Here is a 24045-nt window from a genome sequence, read left to right on the forward strand (position 1 = left end):
ATAATATAGATTAAACTTAGAATGTATCATTCATCCTTTTTTCATAGAGATGGTTGTTAAACATTTACCAGGATATCCCAGTCCTAAATCTCTCAATCTTTCTGAACTTCAAATTTACTAATCTTTAATTTGAGAAAAATAATATATGAACTATCTTTCTTACAAGGTTATTTGTAAATTTTAAAGCACTAAACTGCATTGCTATCTTTTATTATCATGACATCTTAAAATTATTATTTAAGAATATCTCTAAGATACATCATGTGTTTTTTGATATTTTTCATTTTCTGTTGCATAATTGCTACTATCATAACCATCATACAGATAAGAGGACTCTAGTATACTAAAGACCTATATCTTTTATTGATCAGGACAAAACTATTTTTCATCTCTTCCTATTCCTCCATATAACTGAATTCAGAAAATATTTTCTAAATGTCTGTTACCCTTTCCCACATTTCCCAGGATCTGGGTAAGATTTATTGTTGTGTTTTTTTTTTCCTTGTGGATGGCTCATTTCTACCCCTATACTTTGAAGTAAAAGAACAAAAGATATCTTCTTGAAAATCTTCCATCTCTCTAAGAATTGAATCACTTTTTCTTTCTGCTTACAATGTAATACTACTATACATATCTGTTTATAGTTTTCAGAATATGTTCACATATTTGCTCTCATTTGAGTCTTACAACAAATCTATAAGATTCCTTGAACAGGCATCTTTTATAAGTGGGGAAACAGAATGATTTTCTAATCAAAGAATTGCTCTTTGATTGACTTTCTGCAGGTCTTCAGTCTTAATGAATAAATAATCTGTTCATGTAGCTTCATTTAGTCATCCATTTTATCCTTTTATTTATTTTCTTACTCATTAATTCATTTCATGTTTGTGTGTGTGTGTGTGTGTGTGTGTGTGTGTGTATGTTTGTGTGCAGGGATCTTTCTGTGTCTGTTCCTTTATTTTTTATTTGGCCAATTCTCTTGTTAAAGAGGAATGACAAGTTGACTTATTTGTTTGTTTTCCTTCCCTTTTCCCAAACACCATGTAACCTAACTTTATTTTTGTTAATTCTTAAGGGTGCTTTTAGCCGCCTTGACCCAACTGGAGATTTTGAAAAAGATATGATTGAGAGACTTCCTTGTGGCCGACTAGGAACTATAGAAGAAATTGCAAATCTTGCTGCTTTTCTGTGCAGTGATTTTGCCTCTTGGATTAATGGAACAGTAAGTTTTGTTTTTCTTGGGTTTTTGATTATTTAAAAAGAATAGCCGATGTCTAATTTTGGGTATGCTAAATTTAATATTTATGTACACATAGGGGAACACATATGCACAAACTTTTAATCATACATAAACACCTATATTCATATGTGTTGTATGGATACATTTATACAAACTTAAGAAATCACCTTATTTTAAAACATTTAAATGTTTTAATATATTCTCTTTTCAATCTTTATAATTAATTCATAATTAGATATTTATGAAAACATATTATCATTAAGTGTTATATATGTAGATGATTATGGTGCCTACTGGTCCGATATGTGAAGTGTTATGTGAATATTAGCTGTGATGCTGGTTATGATAATGATGATGATGATGATGATGATATCTGTGATATGGACTTTTCTCAAATATTTCATTCTATAATTACTGATTACAGTCCTTCTATATCAATATAGATCTTCTTTCAGAATTTCTTTGAGGGAAAAACTATTTCCCAGTGGTTAAACTTTTGGTAATAAGCCTATTTGAACATAGTTATAGATGGAGCTTAAGCAACACTCATATACTCTCCCTCTGAACTACAAGCCTTTCAGACTTTCTAATTTGATAGGTCCAGCTAGAGCCCACACTTGATGACATAGTTTTCAAGTGCTTCTGTATCACAGTTAAATTGTAGAGTGATATGTTAGTAGAATATCATCCATATTATCATTTTTATCATCATTATTGCTGATGAAATGTTTGTGAAGTGTTTTGCCATTTATAAAGTATTATTATTATTAATATTCTTGCCGCCACCACTACTATCATCCCCACCAGCACAACACAAAACAAACAACTCTTTTTAAAATTTAGACTCTGAGTGATTTAGAATTTGGGTTTTCTAAACAGGATAGAAAAAGGACATGATAAGTATCATAGAAGCCTCTTTTCACTTTATTCCATACTATTTTTCTAGGTCATTAGATTTGATGGAGGAGAATATGTGTTTATGTCAGGAGAATTCAACAGTTTAATTAAGGTAATGTTGTTTTCCAGATCTGATATTCATACACAATGCTACTAAATCTTCATAAATCTTTACTGGATCATATATATATATATATATATATATATATATATATATATATATATTTATTTGTATTTTTCTTTTTATGGTAGGTAACCAAGGAGCAATGGGACTTATTAGAACAAATGATCAGGAAAACAAAAGGTTCCTAAAGCTACCCTTATCTTAATCCTTTGCTTGTGGAAGATATTGAAGCAAAATAAACAGTAATTTTACTTAAATTTTCTTTAACTGTTTTATGTAACACATTCAATAAAAAAAATCTTGTCATGAGAGATTGGTGTTTAAATGTCAAGTTTAATTCTAGTCTGTTCTCTTTGAATAATGTGTCCTCATTATCCTGAGAATGAGAATGGTCTTATATGTGAATATGGAAAGCCAAGTGTCATAGCTTCAATTTTCTAGGTAATTAAAATAGAGAGCACAATCCTCCTTTTGTAGAAATTATCCATGAAATTGAAGTAGGGTTGGGTACCCAAATTACCCAGATTTACTATCTTAATAAGATATAGGTGAGTTGCAGGCTGTGCCAGTGGAGTTCAGGGGAGAGATGAAATCCCTATATTTGATGATGGCCTATTTCCATTGACCATTTACACATGGCCACTTTCTATTATTGTTGCTGTCTATAGATTTGCCCTTGTTTCAGATGTTCCATTCTTAAATTTATATGCATTAAAATAACATACCAAAGTTCTAGTTTTAACAAGGGAGTACAAATACATTCACAAATAGATTTGGTTGTGCTTTAGGAACACTTACCCTTCATTAGCACCTTTTAGTCAATTTTTATTTTGTCAATTCTATGAATATTTAAAACTACTTTGCCTCAATTTCTTCCCCATCCCCATGCAAACAGTGTTTCTCTGTTTACAGATATTTGTCTCTAGTAATAAACTATGTCACCTGCTGCTAAACTTTGTTTTCTAACCTCCATAATTGGACCCTGAGCCTCTTTTCTTCCTATTTAACTTAGTCAATTCTTAGTAGTCCTTCCTGTTTTACTTGCTCTCAGATATTACTTTATCACATATATTACCAAAAGATTGAATTAGCTAAATCCTAAATTACCTAAAGCTTGAAAAAATGGCAGCTCAAAATTAGCTTTCAAAGATACCCCAAGTGATTTTCTCCCTGTATTGCAATGAGAAGTATTTTTTTTCACTCTGTACTTTATGGCAGGTAATTCCAGTTATGAAGACATGAAAACTTTTGTCATCATTATTTATTACTTATAGCTTTTATTAATATTGGGAAAGCCCTAAATGAAAGACATCATTGCAAAATATCTAGGGCTAGTTTTAGAGTTAAGTCCCTGTTCTGACACATACTGGTTTTATCATCCTGGGAAAGTCACTAAGTATCCATAGGATCTCTTTAAGGTAATAAATTATATTGATCTGTATTATTGGAGGGAGTTTCCTCATTGGGAGTTCCCAATACCAATTAGAATTATAAGCCTGATTTTTTTTAAAGAAGGTAAACCTCTTCTAAGAGTGTGATTCTAACTCAAAAGAGTAAGATATGTTTTTGTGAAAGCAGGAATTACTGTTAACAATAATACTAGTATTACCATACCACAGGAATTTCTGAGGTCATTGTCTAACTCCTTCATTACTAAGGTGAGGGAATGTTCAGTGAAGTTTAATGACTTGTAGAAGGATATTTAGCTAATTAGGTTTAGACTGACATTAGAACTCAAATCTCTTCGTTTTATCATGTGCGTGGTTGCAAAATTTCCTAATTTCCTAGTGTAAATCAATAAGCATTAAACAGTTGTAAGCAATACATTTAAACTAGTCTTTGGGAAATAATTATAGTGGGTTGGTTAGGAGTGGGGAAGATTGGCAAAATATTGATATTATTGAAATATTTATAGTATTTCATTTCCTTATAATGTCTTTGTTAAGAGTATTTATTTGTGGGTCACAAATTGAGACTTGAAAGCATATTGATTACAGGGGAAAATGGAATTGCTGTTGAAGGTACATCTATATATGCAATTTGTATTCACATTGTAATAATTTAGGGTAGCTGGGTGGCACAGTTGTTAGAATGCCAAAATTGAAATCAGGAAGTCTCATCTTCTTGGGATCAAATCTGACCTCAGACACTAGCTGTGTGACCCTGGACAAGTGATATAACCCTGTTTGCCTTATTTTCATCATCTGTAAAATGAACTGGAGAAGTATCTTTGCCAAGAAAACCCATGGAAAGTTGGACACAACTGAAACAGCTGAATAGCAACATTTATATTGGTCTATAGATACTATGATACACACGTGTATATGTATGTGCATATATATACTTACACACATATTCATACATAAATCACATATACTATATATATATATACTTTCTATTAGCAGTTGATACTATTTGAAAAAAGATAACTGTGTGTGGATATAAATACTAATATAGTTTATTCACAAATATTGTGGTTTATAATTCTTTTTATTGGTCCACTGTAATACCTTATAAATTTTCTGAATCATAAGCTTTACAGCATTAGTGAACAAACTTTTCATATGGCATTTTTGCATTGAATTTGGAGGTCATTAGAATCTTGGAATAAGAAAGCATAAACTATGATTATAATAAAATGGTTATTAATTATTACTACATATATTATTTTTTCATTGACACTTATGACTATTGTCCCATAGACTTTTACTCAAACTAATTTACTTTCTTCATTGACTACACAAATAGGATATACAGTTAGAATGGGAGTCAAATGTTTCCTAGAATGCAGTTTTGTTTTTTACCTGTATCTTAAATGTCATTATATGGAGTTCCCAGGTAAGGAGACTTACATTCTACTAATGCAGATTAACTCATGATCAGGGGTTCTTGACTTGGAGTTCAAAAAACCCTCTGGAGTCCATGGAAAGTTTTTGGAGGGTCATGGACTTGCATGGGAAAAAAGTTGCATCTATCTTTTAATTTGATTTCATTTGCAATCTGATATATTTTCATTTAAATTTAGTTAAAATAATTATTTTTTTTGTAAGGCAATGGGTTTAAGTAACTTGCCTAAGGTCACATAGCTAGGTAATTCTTAAGTGTCTGAGGTTAGGTTTGAATTCAGCTCCTTCTGATTCCAGGGCTTTGCTCTATCTACTGTACCACCTAGTTGCCCCTAAAATAATTATTCTGAGAATGGATCCTTAGGCTTCATCAGATTCTGACAGAAGGGTTCATGACATAAAAAGGTAAATAACTCCTCTCTTAGTGAGTTACCTGGGACCCTTAATTCACTAGCTTGTTCAAGGTCACAGTAAATATTTAGGACTGGGAGGGCTTGAACCTGTGTCATCTTGAATATGTCAGTTCTTTGTAGAGGAGTGCTACTATTCATGTCATTTTTATATATGATATACATTGTATTCTAACACAGCTTTCTTATTCTTTATTGAGCTAGATCTATTTCCTAGTCCCAAAATTCCATTAAATATGAAAGAGCCCTTTCCCTGTCTACATTTCTTTTTGTAGAAGACTGTTCAGAAATTAATCTCATGTGGTAGACCCAGTGTGCTTTCTATGTGTCGCTATTATCGTGTACCCTCAGATTCTTTATAAACAGACTGAATATAAACAACTGACTCAGTGGCATAATTTATGCAAGTAATTCCAGAAGCCAATTTCATCTTAATTTATAAAAGGACAAGGTAGGCAGTGGATAGAGCACACGATCTGGAGACCAGGAGACCTAATTCAAAAATTCAACACAATTGCTAGTTATGTCACTCTGGGCCCATTACTTAACCTTATTTATTCCAGTTTCTTCATCTACAAAATGAACTGGAGAGGGATTTGGCAAACCACTTCAGTATCTTTGCCAAGAAAGGCCCCAAATGGGGTCATGAAGAATTGGATGTGAATAAAAAAATTGACTAAGTCCTATCAGTCATCTAACTTTAAGAATTCCACGGGTCAGCTTTAGAATAGGTAGAAAAATGTACTATGTGGATATTTCAAAAATGATACAAAAATTGCATTCTTTTAATTCTTTTTTTTTAGGTTTTTTCAAGGCAAATGGGGTTAAGTGGCTTGCCCAAGGCCACACAGCTAGGTAATGATTAAGTGTCTGAGACCAGATTTGAACCCAGGTACTCCTGACTCCAGGGCTGGTGCTTTATCCACTATGCCACCTAGCCGCCCCTGCATTCTATTAATTCTTATAAAATCATGTAAATGATTACTCTTCTAGTAGATACCAAAGCCCCATTCTGATCCATCTAGCAGGAGTTTTTAAAAATCCATTATTTTAAAATATTTGTTACTTTATTTTTAACAATTCAAATGCAACTATCTTGTATTTTAAAATTACATCACATCATTTGGTCAGAGTTTAGCCTTTTAGGGGTTAAATTAGAAAAAAATTCCATTTCTACACACCTAATTGCTGGATTCCTTTTGTTTTGATTGGATGTCTATCTTTGCTAGATAAACACAATTAGTCCTGGCAAAAGAATAGGTCATTGGTTCATTTCTGGATTTGTTACCATTGAATTTTCCTAATATGAGCAGGAGATAATTGTGAGGAACATTCAAATTTCACTTTATTTGGGGTTTTTTCAATATCTAGAAGTTGTTTTAACTTCTTTTAAAGGAAGAGATGAATAGAAAATAAGATGACAGCACATTATTTATAACCGACAAATTTCATTTCAGGAATTGTATCTGTATTTATTATATATATATATGTATGTATGTATGTACATATATCCACAAGTTATTTTACCTGCTAATGGTGGGGACAGAGGTTTGAATGATATAAAATAATAGCAGAAATTTTAAAAAATTTATTTAAATTTGATTTTTTGGGAAACAAGTCAGTGATACACAGGCAATGAGAGATAGACATGGAGACATGAGAGCACACACTCAGCTATTAATCCTCTTTGTGTCTTCACTAACCTCTAAAAACTCAGATTTGGTGCCATTAGTATTCTAGATCCAAGTTTGCAAAGGAAGGGAGGAGGTTATGGCTAATTCATAAAATTGGTAAGCCTAAGAAATGATTCTTATCTATTAACTAGCTGGTGTTGACATCACACCTAGCTGTGTTGGACTATATAGAGTAATGAACTACTTCTTGTTTGTCCTTTATTTTCAAAGACCATAACATCAGGGAGATAACAGCATGACAAGAAAGTGAATTGGATTTGAATGAGGGGGTGCTATGCTAAGTCACCAGTCTCACTTTCTCTTCCAGAGTCATCTGGGTCCAGTGACCAGATTTGAATCAGGATGACTGGAGGTAGCCTGGATACAAGGCAATCAGGGTTAAGTAACCAATCCAGAGTCACGCAACTAATAAGTGTCAAGTATCTGAGACCAGATTTGAACTTAGAAACTCCTGACTCCAGGGTTGTGCTCTATCCATTGCACCATCTAGGTGCCTCTACACTTTACACCAAATCACTTAAAATTTACAACATTGGCAAAAATTCTAGTTGGAGAGTCTATGGTACAGGTATTCTTATTCGGGGACCCATTAACACCCCCCCACAGCACCCAAAATCTATATATAGATATCAGAGGATTTGTGACCTTGAATGGTTTTTGACTGAAATTTAGCATTTAAGTCAATTAAGAATTTAAAAATTTATTCTGAAGAGTCTATTGGTTTCACTGGAGTGCCAAAAAGGATCCTTGAGGATCCATGACACACAAAAAGTTAAGAATCTATAATAGATAAATACCATAAAATCATTGCAGTAGAATTGTGAGAGACCTCAGAGGCCAACTTGGTTCATGCTCATGTTACAGATGAAGAAATTTGCATCTTCTGAAAAAAAATCCATTCCAGATTTCCCTCTCACTGCCTTTCCTTTGAGATTATATTTAATTTATCCTGGTTACTCTTAACTATTTTGTAATTGTTTGCATGTTACCTTCCCCATTAGAATATGAACTCCTTGTGGGAAGGGGCTGTTTTTATCTTTCTATCCTCATCTCTTGGCACAATTCCTGGAACTTGTTGACTTGCTTGTAATTACAAAAATACTAAGTGACAGAGATGGAATTTGAACCTGGGTTTATTGTTCTTTCCTCTTTACCATATTGCCTACCTGATATTCCTAGAGAACTGATTAAGCATCAGTCTTCTAATTTTCTTAATACTTATAATACTTGAAGTTTTTAACAAGATTTTTAGTTGAGACCTGGAATAAAAAGAATCTATTTGTAGTACTCTGGAGAAGATAATATTTTAATATATCATTTTGAAATGACATTTCCATTTTGGATTGTTGAAATTTCTTTCCTGTAAATCTCTGTAGTATCCATTCACTATGAACTTACAGTAGAGATTTCAGTTTATTTAAATCTTTTGGGCTAGAGGAGTAAAACATCTTAGTCTGGATTGGTCATCAAAAGTCAAACACTTTATAGAAGGAACAAGAACTACAAGGTGCATCCATTTCCCCCCTTTATTTGTTCTTAATAATTAAAATCAGCCTGAATTCAGTGTGATCATATACACACACTAAGAACAAAGTTTATCCACAATTCATTTAAACAATTTCATGAATTATATCTATTGGTAGATCTCTTTTTCTTTCATACCTATTTTGCCTCATTTAGATAAAGGGAAGAAATCATCAGTTGCAATGTATGGAATCCAGAGCCATCATTTTGACGGTCTTCTCTGCATATACACCTTTATGTTTTCTCTACAAATAGCTCTTTTTATCCTTTCATTAGATCTGCCTCATGATTAGAGAATCAAAAGGCAGGTGCTGTTAAGGTCCATCAATAACCACCAGAGATTGGTCCAGTTAGCATTATGTGATAATGTAAACCAGTTATGGGTAAAAGAATATGCTAGTAAAATTCATCTTGTTAATAAGGTAATTGAAAGGAAATAAATCTTCCCCTCATATAACAGTATTTTAAACTCCTTTTAAGCACAACATACAAATAGAACTCAAGACTATTTTGAATTGCTGATTTTACAAGATGAAATACAGAGCCTATGGCATAAACCAGAATATTGACAAGTTAACATTTAACCATCTTTTTTAACATGAATATTTAATTAAAATTCAATTACTTAGTAAAATAATTGTTAGAGCTAGGAAATATTTTTAGAGGCAACAGAGATATTTGTTGAATATGATACCATCTTTAAATGGAGAAAATACAGGAAATATGAAATACTAGACACCAGGATACTTAGTATATTAAATTTAATTACAAGTTACACAGACTATGATGTAAAAACAGCAGTTTACTAGAATAATTATAATCTGCAACATGTGAAAATAGTTTAGAAAATGGATTAAGTTCATCATCTTTGATGGCAGACTTGGTGAGAAATAAATTTTCAGAATGACAGATCCATGTTTCTACCCAAATACAAACTTTTTTCACTTCATCGTCAAATTAACTGGGACCAAAAGTTTGATGAAGAAAATTTATGAGGGTGGATATTCCAGAACCTTGCAAACAGAATGTACATTCTGATAGACTGTAAATTCCTTGAAGCAGGGACCATTTTTTCATTTTGAATTTTTATCACTAGCACTTATCAGTGCCTTGTACAAACTCCCCCACTAAACTGTAAGCTCCAGGAGGGCAGTGACTGAATTTTGCCTCTCTTTGTATTTCTAGTACTTAGTAAATTCTGGCTTACATATTGATTGATTTGTTTTATTGATTATCATATGCTAATTGTATTGGATAAATACATTGTTGTCAGAGATTCTAATCCACAGAATAGATGTGTTGATTAACTCCTTTCTCACTATGGTTGCATAAAGGTATAAATAATTGGTTTTAATTAATTAAATAATATTTATTTTTCAGTGAATGATTTAGATATAAGAGCATTCTCCTTCCTAAGATAGTGGATATTGGATATAAATGGTTTGGAGGTCAGACCTGTTATTCCCTCCTAAAATAAGACTGACTTGTTCATTGTATTCAATGCTTCTAACTGGGGAGAAACATGATTTGAAATGGCAGGGGATAATTTTCACAGAATAGACCTAGGCAGCTTTTTTTTCTTTTTGAAATCTTGTCCAGCTATATTTCAGAAAGCAAGATCAATTTTAGATGATTTTATTGAATTTGGAGATGGACCCAGTCAGAGACATTCTTCTTATCGATTGATCATAGAGTTACAAAAACTGTACATTACAAACAGTATAGAAACAAACTGAAAAGAATGTGCCACACATCCTGGATAATCATCTATATGCAGATAAATTTACAGATATAAAAGAAAGTACAGCCTACTCTCTTATAGTGCACAGTTATTGTATAGATACAGTGTATCACTAGTGAATGGATATAATCGTGGGCTTCTAGTTATCACCTGCACAGAGGATGAGAGCCAGATCTGTTCGATACAGCTTGCCACCATCCGACAAAGCCATGATGCTTTTTTTGTATGCTGAAATGTTGTTAACATCCAGATCCTGTTCAGAGAATACACATTTCTTTATCAATCCATATAATCATTAAAGCCCATGAAATTAATGAAAAGTGAAAACTTTCCTTATGTAAATAGAACTATTAAATATTATTTCTCCAAACCATTCTCTAACTTTTTCATCTCAGTTCTTTATATTTAAAAATTATTGAGGTTTCAGTTATTGAATTTTTGTTTTGGGGGTTATATCCATATCTACATATCTATATCTATATGTATACTTACAATATAGTTTTGACCCTTTGAAAGGATCTCAGGGATAATAGGCACTGAGAAGGGAATTTGCAGGACACTGTACTAGAAGCTATTAATGAACTCCTATGTTGGGTTCAGAGCAAAATTTGACATTTAGAACAAAACATATATACTTCTTGGACTCATCTCCAAATTTATAAATACATTTCTAGTCATGATGTTTATTTGCATCTTGGTGCTTTATTTTAACTGAGTGGGCTGGAAAAAATTCTCTTTAAAAGCGTCAGGATAATCAGTGGATAAATTACCTGCTTATTCTTTTCACAGAGATCTTTCAGTAAAGCATCTAATTCATTTTCATCTATGTATCCATTGCCATCCTGAAAGAAGGGGATAAAAACAAAAAACACAGCAAACCTTAGATTAACCCCAATAACATGAGCTAAGGTTTACTGAGACAATTGAAATCTAAAGCCCTATGAGGTATAGTAGGTAGAACAAATACAAAACTGAGATAGACATTAAGTGATTTGTCCTGTGTCTCAACAATATAATGGAAGAGCTAGCACTACAATTCAGAGTATTGACAAAGGGGAAGGAAGGAAATGAGAAGGAAAAAAAAGGACTTGAATAAGAAACCCTTGAATTACAAAAAGTAGGCTACATGTTTATGCTTTTATCTTTTCAAAATGTTTCTCAGCAATCAAAGAAATAGACAATGAAGACAAGTTACCTGATCATATAACTCAAAAGCTTTATTGAACTCTTTCCCACACATTTTGACTCCCTAGAAAACATGGAAAATGTTAGATTGAAGATTAAATTAAGTTGTCAAGTTATTGCACTACTGCTGAGCATGATAATATCTTTCACTTGAAAACTCTACAACTTTTAACTTTAACAAGACAAATACTATTTAAAAGTTATATACCTGAAATTTAAGGAGGAAATTCTCTTGCACTGGTAGCAACCTTTGGGTTAAAAAATTGTGTTAGATTTTTTTTTTAAATGGGAATCGATATGAAACTATATTTTCAGTTCTTAAACTTACCTGGCCATTTCAGTTAATTCCAGCTTTCCATCATTGTTAGAGTCAAACATTTTCAGCTGAAAGACAATGCCATGATTATAGCTATTAAACCACATTTGTTGCATTGAGAAAAAGAAAATTCAAAGTACAGTAAAAATTGAGTTTCAGGCACTTTATCAACTGCAAAGTTCTAGAAATCAGCATTTCTGAAATCTTTCAAGAAATCAAGAACTTTTCAGATACTGGCATGGAGACCAATCAAATAAATAGCATAGTATCCTATAAAGAGTCCCCTGATTCTGAGGTTAGAAGCCAGAGACCCGAATATCAGTCTTAACTTGACTTTTTTTTAAATCCACTTGACCTTAAACATGTCATCTTTTTTCCTGAGTTTAATCTTCTTGTAAAATGAGGAAATTGCTTTAGATCAAAGATTTAACTTTTGGCAATTGATAAAACTTATGGATCCCTTGTCCCTATATGCATAATTGAAGGAAATGTCAAATTTTAGTTAGAGGTTAATGAAAATAATGCCTTTTTTAAAAAGTAAAAGTTAATTACCTTCCCTCCTCCCATCCTCAGTTTTAAAACCTTTTGTGATGCATGCTTTCTAAAGTCCCTTCCAGATCTAAAACTAAGATTTGTTATATAATATTCTTGTTATTCTGGTATGGAGGTAGGGTAGGGTAAAGAGGGAAAAGAGGGGAGAGTTAGATATTTGTCCCCTAGGACCTTTCCAAATAATGGTATATCAATAAATATTGATTTACTTTTTCATGAAGAGAAATGAGGATAACAGTAAGAGTAGCAGCATGAATTATGAATATGTATAAATATATTTATAGTTTGGAACATTGTGCGAAAGGTATTGCTGAAAGTGTTTTAAAGAGAAGGGAAGTAATTAATTAGGATTGGACTGAGACAGTCAATTTTGTCACCACATTTTAGGGAGAGAAGAAAGGGCAAATTTTAATTAAGCTGGGGTATTTTTTTTAGGTTTTTGCAAGGCAAATGGGGTTAAGTGGCTTGCCCAAGGCCACACAGCTAGGTAATTATTAAGTGTCTGAGACTGGATTTGAACCCAGGTACTCCTGACTCCAGGCCCAGTGCTTTATCCACTGCACCACCTTGCTGCCCCGAGCTGGGGTATTTTTAAGTGTAACTGGGCCTCTAGCAGAGATCCTTGATTGGTGTCATACCTCTATAGCAGAGATTCTTAACCCTGTTTATTTTTATGTCATGGATCCTTTGGAGATCTGGTGAACTTATTGACCTTTTCTTGGGATAAAGTTTTTTAATTGCATAAAATAAAATACATGGGGTTACAAAGGAAAACATTTGAATTGAAATAGTTATCAAAATGTATTTCAAAAAAGATTTCATGAGGATCAGATTAAGAATTCCTATAATTAATATCTAACTTTTAAGAACTTAAACATTATCTTTGTTGTATTTTTTATAAAGACTTCCTAATTTATAAAGACTTCCAAATTACATTTTTATCTGATGCAGGTCAGACTCAGGGGTTTTGTGGGCTGGAGTTTGATACATTTCTCTTAAGGAGTGTTGGGGGAATGTGGAAAAGGAGATAGACTTTTCATTTTTATTTTTTTTATATTCATGAACCATGATTTGTCTAGTCATTCCCCTAAATGATGGGCACCTACTTTAGTTTCCAGTTCTTTGCTAACAACAAAAATTTCTAAGAATATGTATACGGAAACTTGAGAAAGACAGCTTGTTCTCCACTAATACCCTCATTAAGGATAACCTTGATTTATGTATAGAAGATTCTCATTAAGATTTTGAATACATGAGAGAATAGGCCGATTGATCTGTATTGATGCATCTTTAGTTGCAGTGTTCTGCACTTTTTTGATATCTTCCATTTCCTTAAATATCTTATATGTCACTCTTTTATAACCCTTATAATTATCTTACCTCTGGTATGAGTCATATACATTTGATCCAATCTGGTTACTCTTCTCTTCTTCTTCTCCCCCCCCCCCAATTTCTATTTTCCTAGCATAGGACTGTGATGAGAACCTTTTTATAAAAGGCTTCAATCCAATTCATATTTAGTAAATGAATACTACCCATGGCATGCTATGTTTGGTGCTTACAAAAATGGAATACAAAAATGAAATCTTATGTACATGGCCCCTGCCTGTGAGAAGCATATAGTTTACTAAGAGGAAAAGACTAGATAAGTTATAGAAATTCAAATAGATTGCCTTGGGAGATGTAAGGAAAGGAAAAATTATTGCTGGGGTTATTTGATGAGTTGTCTTGGAGGAGATTATTCCTGAACTTGTCTTTGAAGGAAGGGAGAATTTCAACAGGTGGTGATGTGAAGGGAGATCATTCCAGTCATAGGAAAGTCTCAACAAAGTCACAGAAATAGGAAAAGACAAACCCTCTAATCTGATTTGGTTAGGACAAATTGATGTGAAAGGAAGTGAGATGTGAACAAAGCATAAAATATAGGCCAGCCCCCAGACTGAATGTGAGACTAATTTATTTCAACTTCTATTTTTTACAGCTCCCTGAAAAGATTTCTAATAACGGTCACAGTCTCCTACATTGAACAAGTAGATCAGAGTTTATTGTCCATAGGGAAATATTTCCCAAAATATGCATTTGTTTTAATTAGGTCTTGATTAATTTTGCTTATTGAATCTGAACTGGTTTATGACACTAAATAAGATATGCCAGGCCATTTCAGCAGGGAAAAAACTCCCATTTGAATGACTTTTTTCTCTTTTAAAGGCCAGCCTCAGATTCTACCTGGCAAGGAGTCCTTACCTTAAATAGACTTCATTTAAAACTGGAACAAAATGGAAAAGTAACAATTTTAGATACTTAATATCAGCTGTTACCCATAGTGCAAATTTACTCATGTTGACTCCAAAAAAAAGATAATTTCCCCCTGTTTGAATTTGAATTGGTCATGTTTAATGAAAATAGAAAAAGATTTTTTTATATTAACAGTTTTTAATGGGAAACTTATTTATAAGTAATTTCATGATGAACATGTATTAGAGTAGGTCCCAAACCAGTGCAACTCATGACTCCCCCAAAGTAGTTCCATGTGTTAAAAATATGCACTATTCATAGCTATAATTATGTTAATAATGGCTGAGGTTCCAGTCCAGTGAAACTATGCTGGGTGAATTAGAATAATGTGACCACTTTAGGGGAGTCATTATTATAACTAAATAGAACCTAGTGGTATTTTTCTTGGTGTTAAAGAAGCCAAAAATAGGACTTTGCTTACAACAAATATAAGTGGAACCCCTTCTAAAAGTACAAATGTTAGGGTCCTATAAATAGTAGCAAGAGTAACAACTGCCTAAAAGGCTAACCACTGTATTTGAGTCTAGTAAATAGAGAATATAGTAAAGAATCTGTGTTTTGAAGATCAAGGTTTGTTTCTTGCCTCTGCCTCTAAGTACTATTTAAACTTAGGTAAATTCCTTCACTTTTCTTGGTCACAGATCCCTCATATGCAAAATGGGATGCACTGCCCAACTCACAGAAGTACTGTGCTGAATAATGTATGGAAAATACTTTGTAAATTATGAAGCATCTTATAAATGGTAGCTAATCTATATTCCTTTTATGCCTCTAATATGTATATTGAGATCCATTTAGTTAAGAACCATATTTTAGGTCACCTAAGTAGCAGAGTTGATAGAGTGCTATATCTGGAGTTAGTAAGACCTGAATTCAAATGTGGCCTCAAATATTTCCTAGTTATGTGACCCTGGACAAGTCACTTAACTTTTGTATGCCTCAATTTCTTCAACTGTAAGAAGGAAATAATAATAATAATAATAATAATAATAATAATAATAAAAGCAGTTACCACCCAGAGTTGTTTCTAGGATCAAATGAAACAATATCTGTAAAGCATTTAGCACAGAGTCTGTTACATAGTCGATACTATATTATTGTTAGCTAATATTATTATTATTGAAAGTCTAACAATATGATGTAACTTTTACCTGCTTTAAACTGATAAAAAATGCATAAGAACTCTGATAAGTCACAGTTTACTTTTGGGAAAATAGTTAATGTTAAGAGAATTAGGATTTAAGTCAACAAATATTTATTAGGTACCTACTTTAAATTCCTAGAGATATTAAAAAAAGAAAGAGGAAACAGCCTCTGACCTTAGGGATATTACATTCTACTAAAGATGGGGTAGGGAGGAAGGAGGAAGATGTTTATTGTAATATTTATCTATCTATCCATCTATCTATCAAATACACAGATAAACAAATTCAGAGTATATTCAGAAGTCAAGGCTAGTTAACCGTCTATTATAATGAGCTGAATTATCTTCTGTATCAAATGCCTATTAGCAAATTACAATTTTCAGAGGTCCAAATGCACATGGGCTACTTATCTGGATCAATTTAGCTTTGCCTCTCTTTACCCAGAACTGAAAAGCAGCCATTTCTATGTAACCCCATCAAAAACTCTGCATTACCATCCAAAAATAATACCATAGAATGGAAACAAAGGAATGACAGCATGTATAGTCATATAATTTTTATAAAAAAGGGGGTACCTAGAATGCTTCTTCTGACTCTAAAAATTCTAGCAGCCCTAAGCCAAAATCTTATCAGAAAACTCTTAAGTTATTACATAATTTTCCTGAAATGGTTAAAGTTTAAGACTAGTAACATTCAAGGTAAATAGTTATAGATTTAAAAACAATTTACATTTTTTTAGTCTTCCAAAAGAGAAAGTTCTTTTAGAGTAGGAGTTTTTCTATTTTTTGGAGATGGGTATGAAACCTCTATCTTGAGAAGCCTATGGACCCCTTTCTCTGAATAATGTTTTTAAATGCATAAAATATAATTAGAAAAGTCAATTATATTAAAATGATGATGAATATTTTTCTATCCAAGTTATGGATACCCTGAAATATTTGGAGGTCCACATGTTCAAAGAGGTTTACCTGTTTTAGCAGTAACCCTGCTACTTCTATGATTTGCTTGGAATCAAAACTGGAAGAAGAGAATCACTGAACATCTGGGCCACTACTGCTATGCTTTCACCAAAAATAAATAATACAAACTTAATGGCATTTTACATCTTTTGGGATCTAATAATTTGAAAGTTCCTCTTACCATCAAATCTGTATACTCAGCTAATTTTGTGTCATCAAAAGTCTTGTTTGCTTTCTCCAACAAATCCTTTAGAAAATTCTGTTAAGAAAAAAGACACAACTAAAACAAGTCAATAATGAACATTTTATGTCAGTATTTCTAAAAAATAAACAGAGTGAAGCTGCCTTAGCCATGGAATTGAAAGGACAAATGTAAAAACAGAGGAAGAAAGACATTTCTCAACATGAGATTAACTCTTCTGATGTTCCTCTGAAACTTCAGTATAAACTCTTCTAGTGAATGGAGTTCAAGACTTGCCTTTTTATAGGATGAGAATTATTATAGAATAGTGGAAAGAGTATAGCTTCTAGAGTTGGAGGACTTGCATTCAAATCCCACTTTGGCACTACCTTGTGACTTTGTAAAAATCACTCTACCTGTCATGGCCTCAATTTTCTTTTCTGAAAATGGAGAAGATATTCTCCTAGGTCCCTTCCAGTCATATATCTACAATTCTCTGAAATTTATCTTATGATTTTATCTTATGAAATTATTCTATGAAAAAAATCTTGTGTTTTCTTATTTTCTCTGATAATTATTTCAACAAAATCAGTATTTTATTTTAATTTTATTTTGAGAGTCTGAGGGATCAAATTTTTTGAACTAGTCTAATAACTGTGTGCTGTGAGAACTTTAATATTTGTCTTTCTCTTCTGAATGAGATACAGGGATGGCTCAGTGTCATAGTTGAATATCCTTTTTGCCTGAGGGAACAATTATTAATAGTTACAAGGAACAAACACACCCAGATTTATCTACATTTAGCTAAACCTATAAAGGATTGAAATAGCAAGGAAAATTTCCCATTAACTTGCACCAGCCAAATCAGAATCGCCCTTATGCAAGGGCTGCCTCTGCCTGAACATCAGCTTATGATCATCAAATCACTTACTACTAGGATAATGACACATTTCATAAGAGATAAAGTCAGGTTAGAGTGACATAAGCCCCTCTATGGCAATAGCATAGAGCAGAATGTTCAACAGAATTCAATACACTCCACACTTTATACTTGGAGGATATATAAATCACAATCAAATATATATTAATGTGGGAAAGATGAAAGAATGTGATTATTAAATTGGCTGTTGAAGTGAAGGAGTATCTATTTTTTTGAAAGTGGAATATGAAGGCTTTTTAGAAGCTCTCCACAGTCATTATAAGGCAAGAATTTAAAAATATAATGTTTCCATTCCCTTTAATAATGTTTATTCTGAGAATATTAACTTTACTTCTTAAAAAAAACCCAATGAATCAATGACAAATATAGTTGAACTATGCATTTATTGTACATACAGATGAGTGTTTCAGTTGTCCTAACCATTAGAATTCTTCACTGTTCTAAAAAAACTCATTAATTTTATTGGTCATCTTGATTTTATCCTGTCAGGGCAGAAAGTCATTTCAGCTAGTTTCAGTAATTTATTCTTATCTTAAACTTCCATTTCAGATATTGAATAAGGCATGAAAAGCTCAAAGGTGTTTGCTGAAAATAAATATGTATTTTGCTCAGTGGAGCTTTGGTGCTAGATTAATTGGGTCAAGAAGTCTCATCAGAGCAAATATAGTTGCTTGGGACAAAACTTAAGATTCTGAGATATTTTGCAAAAGATATAGTTGCAGAACTTAAAATGAACTTTCTAGATCTTGATCTCTCTCTCTCTCTCTCTCTCTCTCTCTCTCTCTCTCTCTCTCTCTCTCTCTCCCTCCCTCCCTCCCTCCCTCCCTCCCTGAATGTAATAGTTTCTTAGAGACTGAAGAAGTCTCAGTAAACATGAAGTTCAACCCATATCACCTCCAAAGAAACTCAACATATTCAATAACTAATCATCCAGCCTTTGCTTAAAGACTATCAATTTAAAGACTGATTTCTTGTGGCAGTCCATTTAATTCTTGGATATCTCTAAACATTAAGATCAAGTCCAGATTTTCCCCTTAGCAATATTCATATTCTCCTGTGAAGAAAACTGTTTAACTTCTTTTTCTGAGGATAAGATGTAAGGCAATATATCTTTGTTGTTATTATTGTAGTTCAGTTGTTTCTGACATGAAAGGATTCCATTTGATTATTTTTGCTATAGAGATAGTGGAGTTGTTTGCCATTTCCTTCTTTAGTTCATTTTACAGATGAGGAAATCGAGGCAACTAGGACTAAGCGACTTTCCAGGGTCATTACCAGGGCTTCCTTACTTTATGCTTAAGCTCTTTCCACTGTGCCACCTAGTTGCCTTTAAAAGACCTTTAGAATAATACAAAGTCAGGAATGGGCATGAGTTAGGAAATAACTTGAATATATAATTTTGGGACCCAATGGAAGGAAAAATAAAAATAAAAAATAAATAAAATAAAAAAATGAATTCCTTGTCTGTCAAATGAGGAGATGCATTTTTTTTCAGTAAATAAAGAGCAACATAATAGAGTGGATAGGGCACTGAATTTTCAGGAAGAGGTGGGATTGAATCTTGGTTCTGTTATTTACTTGTTTACTCTTTTCTGTTATTTACTTGTTCTTGGAGTCCCAGTTTCCTTACCTATAACATGAGCTTGAAGAGATGGTCTCTAAGGTCCCTTCCAATTCAAAATCTATAACCATTTGTCAAGTGTCTACAATATACTGATAGGTTTTGTGCTGGTGCTAAATATACAAAAGCCAAAATAAAAACATTCCTAGACCTCATGGAACTTGAATTTCACTGGTGTGAGTAGAGAGATGGGGAATATGTCCATATTATTATTAATTAATTTATTAAATTAATATAGAGTATACATTAAAATTATGTATCTTGGAGGAATGGTATTGGGAGGAAAGACCATAATCACCAGGAGATCAGAAAAAGTTTCCTGTCACAAGCTAAGCCTTGAAAGAATCTACTGGATTCCTAAAAGGAAGATATAAGGAAAGAATATGTTCCAGACATGATGTTTCTGCACAAAGGCAGAGAAGTGCGAAGTAGATCCCATCTCTAAAGTACCTTTCGACTTAAATAACTTATCACTCTGTATAGGACAGAAAACATAAAACCTATTTCTCCTGGATAATTTTTTAGTTTTCTTCAAGGCAATGGAGTTAAGTGACTTGCCCAAGATCACATAGTAGATTATTATTAAGGGTCTGAACTCAAGCCCTTGTGACTCTAGGGCTGGTGCTCTATTCACTGTGACACCTAGCTGCCCCTTCTTGGATAATTTTTTTAAAAAATTTAAATTTTAAATTTTAAAAAAATTTCTGCATTTCTGCATTCACTATAATATGCAACCTTTCAAATGCAAAGCAGTCCTTTTATTATTCTAATTCCTTTAAAAGCATTTTATTTTAATAAAAAAGAATGTATTTTTCTCTCCTTCTCCACAACTCCTTTCTTCCCTCCACAAAACCTGTTAAAAGAAAATAAATACCAACCCCCCCTTGTAACAAATGTAGTCAAGCAAAACAAATTCCCCATTGACCATGTTCAGAAATAAAAGCAGAACAAAAATATGTTCTGCATCTTGAATCCATGACTTCTTTGTCAGGAGGTGGTAAAATAGCTCATCATCAGTCCTCTGGAATCATGTTTAGTCATTGTCTTAATTAGAATTCTATTGACTCTTAAGGTTCCTAAACAACAGGGAAATTAGAAGAAAAATAATTTTGAATGATTATACTCCTCTCCTCTGACAATTGAAATGGGTAATCATTAATGATTCTTGAAGATGTTTTTAGTTTTACTTATCCAGGATAAAAAGATAACATGGTCATCTAGACTGAGAACTTTTGATATCCATATAACAAGTCAAAAGAATAATTTTTCTATACTTTTCAATTAGTAGCAAATAATTTCATTTTGTATAATTATAAGATCTATGTTAATAAATTTATTCAAAGGTGTAATTTTCCTAAAGTTTGGCTCAAATTTCAGTGATTTCTTTTGAGGGGAAATATTTTTAGAAAAAATGTTAAGGATATAATAATGAAAGTAAGTTCTCGTCACAGATATAATATTAATAATTATGACCTAAGGGGTCTGCATGTATGATTTAGATGTGCTAGTCTGTGTATAATTCCCATACAAGGGATTAAATTTTTATAGTTCTTAAATTCATAAACAGTACCCTAAAAGAACAATTTTATCATCACAATAAGGAGAAGGGGAGACTTCATTTCTATTTGCTAACAGTTATTGTAGATGTGGAAGAATTTCTGTGTCACTGGCCTCTTTGTCAGTCTGGTGAAGTCTATGGATCCCTTCTCAGGGAAATGTTTTTAAATGCATAGGATTACAAAGGGAGTCACCTAGACATAGTTTTTATTTATTTATCTATTTATTTTTGGATTTTTTGCAAGACAGTGGGGTTAAGTGCCTTGCCCAAGGTCACACAGATTATTATTAAGGGTCTGAGGCTGGATTTGAACTCAGGTCCTCCTGACTCCAGGGCCAGTGCTCTATCCACTGAACTACTTAGCTGCCCCATAAATATTTTTCTTTAGGTTTTTGCAAGGCAATGGGGTTAAGTAGCTTGCCCAAGGCCACACAGCTAGCCCATAAATATTTTTAAAAACAAGTTTCTCAACCTCAGTTTAGGAACCCTTGGGAGAAATGAACCACTGGCTAGGAGTAATTCATACTTAGATTCCCCCACTCCCACCCCATATTGAGTCCTTAACCTTTCAGAATTATGTTAGAAAGGAAAATTGCTTCACATTTTTATTCACTTACCTTCAGTTCCTCAGTTTCTATGAAGCCACTATGATCAGTGTCATATTTTCTCCATGTCTGAAAGTAATGATGTACAACAGTTTTAGTAAGATAATTATAATTTAGTAAGATAATTATAATCAAAATGCTTGACATCATGATTTTTTTTTACAAAGTGCATTCTCTCATGTACCATTTCCTTTGTTCGTTAGAACAATTAGCCATTACATCATTTAGATTTAGAAATGGAAGAATTTTTAGAGGACCTCTAAGGTCCACCTTCATTTTACAGAGATTCAGAGAGGTTAAGTGACTTCCACAAGGTCCTGCAGTTAGTTAATATATGAAGCAGAAATTGCCTCTACTTATTACCCTGACATACAGTAGATGCTAAAATGAGTATTGATTCTTGATCATTGCAATTTCCTCTAAGGGGACTTTTCATGCCTCCCAGTACCTGCATGAATTCTTCACATGACTTTAGCTGCTGACATCTAAAGAGAAGCAAGAAATTCTCTTCTGTTGGTAATACATGAGCCAACTGTAAAAGATCAGAAAGGAAGTTATTGTTGTTTTGAGAAACTTGAGAGTAACACTTTTATTTGGGTTACTAGAATAAGAATTTGCACGTTTATGGTATTCTAAGATGTGCCAAGCAGGCTTTCACAGCAACTTGTAAGGCAATGTGTCATTTCTGTTTTACACAAAAAGAAAATTGCCTGGGATACACTAGCTAAAATGGTTTAGAATTGTTATTCCAATCAAGGTAACTCCCTTTTAAGTTAAATATTTTCTCCAATCTGCCCAACACTTTTCTTTCCAGAATTAGTCATACTAGACAGAAATACAAGAGATGAAAAAATTTCTTTTTGGTTGCTGTAGGAATATTATTGGTATCGTTTGGAATGTTTGCCCATGCCACTGGCAATTTGTTCCAAACATTTTCTTTTCAGTGTGATCTAATGTGATCTACTTTTAAAAATGATCCAAGCAAAAATTTTTCTTCTGCCTAGCCAAACATACTATAGATTTTTTCCTTATTCTTTTAAATTCTGATTTGGGTGGGGTGGGATGAGAAAGGAGAGATAGAAAAAGACAGATAAAGTGAGAGACAGAAGTAGAGAGCTAAGAGACATAAGCCTTTTACCTTAGTATATTTTGTTTGTTTGTTTGTTTATTTATTTGTTTATTTATTATTTTTCTTTCCTTTTGGGGGGTAAGGCAATGGGGTTAAGTGCCTTGCTCAAGGTCACACAGATAAGTAATAAAGTGTCTGAGGTCTGATCTGAACTGAGGTCCTCCTGACTCCAGGGCTGGTGCTATCTTTATATATTTTATTACTAATTATCTGGTATACAAAACAATAGTTTCCCTCAGAGATATTCTATACTCTTTGTGGTAGAAGTGTTACATTGCCAAAATCATCTTCCCTCTTTCTTTTCCCTCCCAACACAATCTGAGACATGCACTCTTGCGTCTGACAAATCAAGAGACAGAGTGAATTACAACAAAATGAGTTTCCTTCATGTGTGAAGATGAGATAAAAGCCTCATGCCTAAATGAATGAATACTTTTTCCTCAAGAAGAAAGTTAAGAATCATTAGACATGGCAAGCATCAAATGGCATTTAAAAAAAGAAATTGATTATAATTTAATAGAAATGACCATTTACCTAGATCATCTCTAATCAGTCATTTGTATACTTTCAAACAATTGTCTTGCTAGAACAAAATAAAAAAGTGTCATATTAGAAAAATGGGTAAAAACTAAGAAGGAAGATATATTTATGATTGATGTAACTTCAACTTAACCTATTTAAACAAGTTGTTAAAAAAACTAGAGAAATGCATAAAAGAACAAATTTGAAACAGACTTTTGTCATTTCCTTAGGAAATTTAACCAAGGAAAATTAATCTCTACAATGAACAAAAGAACCAAAAAGTCTAGACATTGCCTCAACTAGCTAACACTTGGTTTCTTTGTCAAGATATGACAACACCTCATGAAACATTGAGAATAAGTGGAGGGAAAAACAATTTTATAGCAAAGATGTTGAGATATGTAGTTAAACTAGATTATTGTGAAGGAGATGAAACTAGAAGGAAGACAATGAGTATACCCAAAATGGAAACATACATAAAGATTTCTTTATTGAATTATTTTCTCCATTGATGATGATGAACTCTGACATCACAATTTCTAATATGTTTCATGATGAAGG

At 32.7% G+C, this 24045-nt stretch overlaps 2 protein-coding genes across 5 annotated transcripts in view; one reads left to right on the forward strand and one right to left on the reverse strand.

Annotated features, from left to right (window-relative positions):
- Positions 1-24045, forward strand: part of DECR1 (2,4-dienoyl-CoA reductase 1) — a 275997-nt gene that overhangs the window by 47013 nt on the left and 204939 nt on the right. For 3 of the 4 annotated variants that reach the window (XM_074199932.1, XM_074199930.1, XM_074199934.1), the window contains exons 8-9: positions 1076-1222; positions 2187-2249. In XM_074199932.1, coding sequence (XP_074056033.1) covers positions 1076-1222; positions 2187-2249 — 210 coding nt within the window. Of the gene's footprint in view, positions 1-1075; positions 1223-2186; positions 2250-2389; positions 18854-24045 lie in introns of those variants that run through there. The other variant, XM_074199933.1, reaches the window with a different exon arrangement.
- CALB1 (calbindin 1) overlaps positions 6971-24045 on the reverse strand; it is a 40321-nt gene continuing 23246 nt past the window's right edge. The window contains exons 4-11 of the mRNA XM_074199935.1: positions 22282-22365; positions 21846-21902; positions 17110-17187; positions 11990-12045; positions 11870-11909; positions 11672-11725; positions 11247-11318; positions 6971-10729 (exon numbers count right to left, since the gene is read on the reverse strand). Coding sequence (XP_074056036.1) covers positions 10616-10729; positions 11247-11318; positions 11672-11725; positions 11870-11909; positions 11990-12045; positions 17110-17187; positions 21846-21902; positions 22282-22365 — 555 coding nt within the window. The 3' untranslated portion in view covers positions 6971-10615. The remainder of the gene's footprint in view (positions 10730-11246; positions 11319-11671; positions 11726-11869; positions 11910-11989; positions 12046-17109; positions 17188-21845; positions 21903-22281; positions 22366-24045) is intronic.

The sequence above is a fragment of the Macrotis lagotis genome, chromosome X, assembly GCF_037893015.1.
Source record: "Macrotis lagotis isolate mMagLag1 chromosome X, bilby.v1.9.chrom.fasta, whole genome shotgun sequence".
Lineage (NCBI taxonomy): Eukaryota > Metazoa > Chordata > Mammalia > Peramelemorphia > Peramelidae > Macrotis > Macrotis lagotis.